The 6,000-nt window shown below is 41.9% G+C and overlaps 1 protein-coding gene across 1 annotated transcript in view; it reads left to right on the forward strand.

Moving 5' to 3' along the window:
- The window catches only part of Eif5b (eukaryotic translation initiation factor 5B), a 60,483-nt gene that overhangs the window by 40,569 nt on the left and 13,914 nt on the right, over positions 1-6,000 (forward strand). The window contains exons 10-13 of the mRNA XM_031367260.1: positions 2,204-2,484; positions 3,492-3,599; positions 3,839-3,949; positions 4,614-4,681. Of these exons, the coding sequence (XP_031223120.1) occupies positions 2,204-2,484; positions 3,492-3,599; positions 3,839-3,949; positions 4,614-4,681 (568 nt within the window). The remainder of the gene's footprint in view (positions 1-2,203; positions 2,485-3,491; positions 3,600-3,838; positions 3,950-4,613; positions 4,682-6,000) is intronic.

Raw genomic sequence — 6,000 nt, forward strand, 5'->3', positions numbered from 1 at the left:
TCCTTATGTCTTTACATGGCTTGGCCTGAGAACATTTTTGCTGCCATAATAAAACACTGGTTTTATGACTTAACAAAAATAGAGATGTGCTTCCTAGATTTGCATCTGAGATCACAGTACTGCCACTGGTGGATGGCAGGTGGGAGGTGCTTTGTTGCTGTCCCTCAGAGGGAAAGAGCACTTGTCTCACTTGGTAGGAAGGACTGGGGGTAGGGCTTGGGGGGGGGGGTAAACTCTTTGCAAAGATTCTTTGGAGCATTCACTTCAGCAGTACAAAGCACTAATGAGTTAGCTTTCCGAGACCCTCCCAGTGCGAGAGACATTGCACTCCAACTACAGTGAGCACAGCTTGCTGTACAGTTTATCTGCAGTATTCCAGCAGTGCACTGACACTGTCCGCAGTATTCCAGCAGTACACTGACACTGTCCGCAGTATTCCAGCAGTGCACTGACACTGTCCGCAGTATTACAGCAGTGCACTGACACTGGAATTAATGAAGAACATTTGCTTTTGAGCTTTTCATCTTTGTTCCTGTTTCATTTCCTTTTTTCTTTTTTCTTTCTTTCTGTTTGTTTTTAAAGATTTATTTATGTGTATGGGTGTTTAGCCTGCATGTACATTTGCATAGTAGAAGAGGGCATCAGATCTCACGGGACTGGAGTTACAGACACTTGTGAGCCACTATGTGGGTGGTGGGAATTGTTCCTCCAGGACCTCTGGAGGAACAGCCACCGCTCTAAACTCCTGAGCCATTTCTCCAGCCTCCCTAACTCTTGTTTCTAAGAAAATAGTTGTGTCTGTTTTTCTCCTTTGTAACCATCTTTTGGGCTGTTCGGTTTTGTTATTCAAGTCCCAGCTCCACCTTGTTCCCCTGACCCTCTGTCTGACACAGATTTTTAAATTGGATCTCATCATAAAGCTCAGGCTCCTAGACCGTGCTGTGAGCCAAGATCTTTCTGCCTCTGCTTCTCAAGGCATAGAATTTTCATTTTATTTTTAAAGACAGGACATCTACCTAGTCTTGTCCTCAACTGTGTGCTCCTGTCTTGGCCTCTGAATGCTGGGTTGGTATGAGTGTGCACCCTGCCTGGCCTAACTCTTCAAGATGCTGTTTCTAGAGATTTTTAACTCACACCTTTCACCTAAGAGTACAGTGCCCCCTTCTTTCCTGACAGCTTTACAGCTTACATACCATTCCTTTTTTTTCTATTTATTTATTTATTTATTTATTTATTTATTTTCGAGACAGGGTTTCTCTGTACAGCCCTGGCTGTCCTGGAACTCACTCTGTAGACCAGGCTGGCCTCGAACTCAGAAATCCGCCCACCTCTGCCTCCCAAGTGCTGGGATTAAAGGCGTGCACCACTGCCGCCCGGCCCTTTTTTTCTTTTTAAATTCTATCTTTTCACTTCCATTGTTTGTCCTTCCTCCTTTTTCATATATAGTAATGTATTCTCTGGATAGAAGAATTTTTTTTTTCTGGTTTTTCAAGGATAGAAGAAATTTTTAACATCTTTTGCATCATTTTTCTTAGTTTCTTCAAGCTTTAATTTTTTTTTTTTTTTAGCAGAAGATCTTGAGTATCTTTGGTTTGTTTTGAATCAGAAAATTGAGGCCTTGTGTCAAAAGAGAAAAATCAGTAGTGTTATTGTTTTTGGAGAATTTGAGATTCAGGGATTTTTAAATTAAGGGTATTCAGTCTGTACACTGGCATCTGAATAATAAATGCATGGGCTTGTTTCATTTTAGATGATGAGCCAGTGGGCAGTGCATTCATTTGTTATTTACTGTTTGTTCTAGGATATATCATTCTAGAATTTTATCCCCCACTAATAGTACTAGAGACTAGTGTCCACCCATTCATCCTTCCCTCCATCTCCTTCCCCAAAGCAGGTCATCTCTCTGAATGTCTGGCTGCTTCCAGAACCTTCACAGCACTGTAAGGGAAAACAGCCTCCATGCTGTGCTGAGCCATTCTGCTATAGGCCTGCCCAGGGTCCTGGCATGTTTGTTGCCTTAGTTCTCACTGCTGGGTGGTAGTTTTCACTGACTACAGATCAATACTTGTTATTTATCAGGAACAAAGTGTAGGGTGACTGCTGTAATTAGTGTAATTTCACTGTTACTTTACTTTATAGTCTCTGTTCTTTTGGTATAAATCTATGATGTTAACTCTTAAAATCAATTTGTTTTTCCTCAAAGAAGGAAATATGATTCACATAGAAGTAGAAGAAAACCCCGAGGAAGAGGAGGAGGAGGAAGAAGAGGAGGAAGAAGAAGAGAGTGAAGATGATGAGGAGGAAGGGGACAGTGAGGGCAGCGATGGGGATGAGGAGGACTGCAAGCTGTCAGATGAGAAGGACTCGGGGAAAGCCGGAGACACAAAGCCCTGCAAAGATGCCAGCTCAGACTCAGAGTACGACTCTGACGACGATCGAACTAAAGAAGAGCGGGCGTATGACAAAGCAAAACGGAGAATTGAGGTATTTGTCTGCATGCTCCCTGCCTCCCTCAGCCCTTTGTGCTCATTAGCTTGTGTGGCTAAGGGTGTCGAGTCAGTGCTTTAAGCAAATATTAATGTGACAAGTGTCTCTCCAGTTTTCGTAATGTTGGACCAAGCTATGCTTTTGACACTGTTCTAAACCAGGAGCTTCCCTTTTCCTTAGACAGGGTGGGGTCTGCTTCATCAGAGTGTGTTCACTTATTCCAGAGATCAGTATCCTGTTGGGTGGTGGCTTAGAGATGTGTGATGTGTTGAGTGTTACTCTCAAGGGGCAGATCCTTGCCTTGCATGCCAAGATGGTCGGTGTGAGCACCTGACCTCAGGTTTTGAAATCTGGAGTGCTGATGAAACTTCTTTGCCTGTTTTTTCTTTTTGTTTAGATTTTGTTTTCATTCCTTTGAACACAGGGTCTGGTAGCCTAGGCCAGCTTTGACTCTGTTCTTCTGCATCTGTCTCCTCAGTGCTAGGATTTCAAGCATACACCATCACATACGTACAGGTGAAGCTTCTTTGTAGTAAAGTACCTGTGCCTACTTAGCTGTTTGCACTTTTCCAATTTACTACCATCAGCTTCAAGAGAGATTTTTAAAATACTGGCAGTTAAATGTATAATACTTTAAAATGTAGTTTAAGGACTAGAGGTGCGACTATAGATAAAGTGCTTGCTTCAAATGTAGGATTGAATTCCATTCCCATCCCTTGGATAGAATCTGGGCACAATGGCACATACCTGTAGCTCAGTGCTTAAGTGGTAGAGTTCATTGGTCAGTCAGCCAAGCACTAGTGAAGTGGAGGCAGGAGGATCAGAAATTCAAGGTCACTGTCACTACATGGTGAGTTTGTCTTAAGTCTGGGCTCAGTGAGATCCTCTCAAAAACAAATACAGTAAAAGTTCTATGTGGTCAGCTAACCAGGGCTTGGAACATAAGCTAAGAGAATGGAAAGGAGTATTTGAAGCAGTGCTTAATTTGTGATCCCTCCTTCTAGAAACGACGACTTGAACATGGTAAAAATGTAAATACTGAAAAGCTGAGAGCCCCTATCATCTGTGTGCTTGGGCATGTAGACACAGGGAAGACAAAAATTCTAGATAAGGTAAGAAAATATGTGCATTAATATTCTGTGAACAAGAAGCAGTGCCTCTGCACAGCTGTGCTGCCAGGCAGCCTGTGAGGGCCATTAGCAATACTGTAACTGAATCAAGGGAGTTGGGGGAAGAGGCCCAGGTGTCTGTTCTGAGAGCTTTCATCTGGGGTCACTAATACAGCCACTCTGCCTACAAAGGAGTTCTTCCATGTCAAAATACTAATCTCATTTTGCTGTCTTTTTTATAGCTCCGTCACACACATGTGCAAGATGGCGAAGCAGGTGGTATTACACAGCAGATTGGTGCCACAAATGTTCCTCTTGAAGCTATTAACGAACAAACTAAGATGATTAAAAATGTAAGTTACCTTATATGTTATTTGTTTTGTTGATTTAAGAATCACCTTTCACCTCAAAAGGCAATTGTTAGTGAGCATGAACCTGGAACACAGATTCAGGTTACCCTGAATTTCAGGTTCCAGCTTGGTAGCAATTTTATGAAGTTTTTATATGGTAATAGAACAAAGTCATAAATCAATATGCTTTTCAAATATGTTGGTAGAAATAGTCATAAGGATGTTGGAGACCCTCTGTTTAGTACTCTCAAATAACTTGGTGCTGTTCAGCTCTAAACTGCCTGCTGTCCCCACTTCTCAGGCCCGTTGTGAAGTTGTGTTATTTTTTCTGTGTTTTGTATGTGTGGCTGCCTGTGGGAGGCTAACGGGGTGACTAGATGCTCTGGGTCCACAGGTAGTTTTGAGTTGCTTGATGTGACTGCTAGAATCAAACTTGGATCCTCTGTAAGATCAGCGCATGCTCTTAAGTACTGGACTATCTTCAGTCTCTACAAAACTTGGGATATTAAAGAGAATATTAAAGAGTGTGTTGTTTGACTCCGTTTTAAGATTATTCCTTTGGAAAAAGGAAGCAATGGTGTGTTTAAGCTTTGGTAAATTGTTTTGTAAATAAGCTTTCATTGTTCCAGCTGCTCTTAGACTGTGCATCTTTCTCTTCCATTGCTAGTTTGACAGAGAGAATGTCCGGATTCCAGGAATGCTCATTATTGATACTCCTGGACACGAGTCTTTCAGGTAAGACTGAATGAACATTTGTCATCAAAGATGCTGCTTAATTCAGTGAGCCAAAACATTGGAGGTAGTCATCAACTCAGAATAGTTCCTTGGCATCTGCAGTGTCATAATTAACCTTTTGATTATTATTCAGCATCAATTCTATAAGGTTTCCTGTGCTTTCTTGGTTTCTATAGAAGACATAGTTTATAATAGGAAAGAGCATCACTTCTGTGTAAGAAAACTTCATGAATTCCCGTTCTAATTTCTGCAGACTGTTACAAAGTGAATATTGTTTTTACTTCAATGCGCGTGCACACAGACACACACATACACACACCCACACACACCCCTACCCACCCACCTCTCTTAGAGGAACTTGTGGCATTAGGTTATCCCAGCAAGCTCAGTTTTTGTATCTGGCAAGTTAAGGGATAATGAGAGTCCTTTTTTTTTTTAATTTATTTATTTTATATATATGTGTACACTATAGCTGTATAGATGGTTGTAAGCCTTCATGTGGTTGTTGGGAATTGAATTATTGAATTTAGGACCTCTGCTCGCTCTGGTCAACCCTGGTCGGCCTGCTTGCTTGGTCCCTGCTTGTTCCAGCCCAAAGACTTATTTATTATTATAAATAAGTGCACTGTAGCTGTCTTCAGACTCAGCAAAAGAGGCGTCAGATCCCATTATGGGTGGTTGTGAGCCACCAATGTGGTTGCTAGGATTTGCACTCATTTGGTGCTCTTTACTGCTGAGCTATCTTGCCAGCCCAATGAGAGTCCTTAATACAAAGCTGCCTGTGCTTCTGCATGTCCCATGTGCAGGGTACACCTAAGGTTCTGGGACAGCTGAGGAAGGTCATGTTCATGGCAGCTGTCACCCTCGATAGCATGTGTAACATCTGTTCATACAACACTCAGACTGCGCTGGTGTTCAGCTGAGTCCCCTTTCCTGCTGTGCCTGGCAGTGGACATGTCTTATATCTCCATGCACTTTCCAGTTAAACATCCTAGAAGTCTGAAATTAAATATCTGTTCTTAGAAGGGTTTTGGATTTGGATATTTGGGTCAGAGATGGTGGTTCTGCTTGTGTATCTATCCTAGAGGTGATGCTGTGCGCATGTGAGAGGATTGTGTGGTCTGTATTGCAAACCATATTTATCACTGTGATTTGGGTATCTGTGTGTTGCTCATGACCAGTCAATCCCTGTAGAACCAGAGAGACTGTATTTGTTTTCTTCTGTCTCTTGAGGCTTTACAAAGAAACTAAACATTTAAATTTAGGAAAACTACCGAAAAGACTTCCACTTACACTGTTTTTTTTTTTTTTTTTTTTTT

The sequence above is a fragment of the Mastomys coucha genome, unplaced genomic scaffold, assembly GCF_008632895.1.
Source record: "Mastomys coucha isolate ucsf_1 unplaced genomic scaffold, UCSF_Mcou_1 pScaffold14, whole genome shotgun sequence".
In the NCBI taxonomy this organism is placed as follows: Eukaryota; Metazoa; Chordata; class Mammalia; order Rodentia; family Muridae; genus Mastomys; species Mastomys coucha.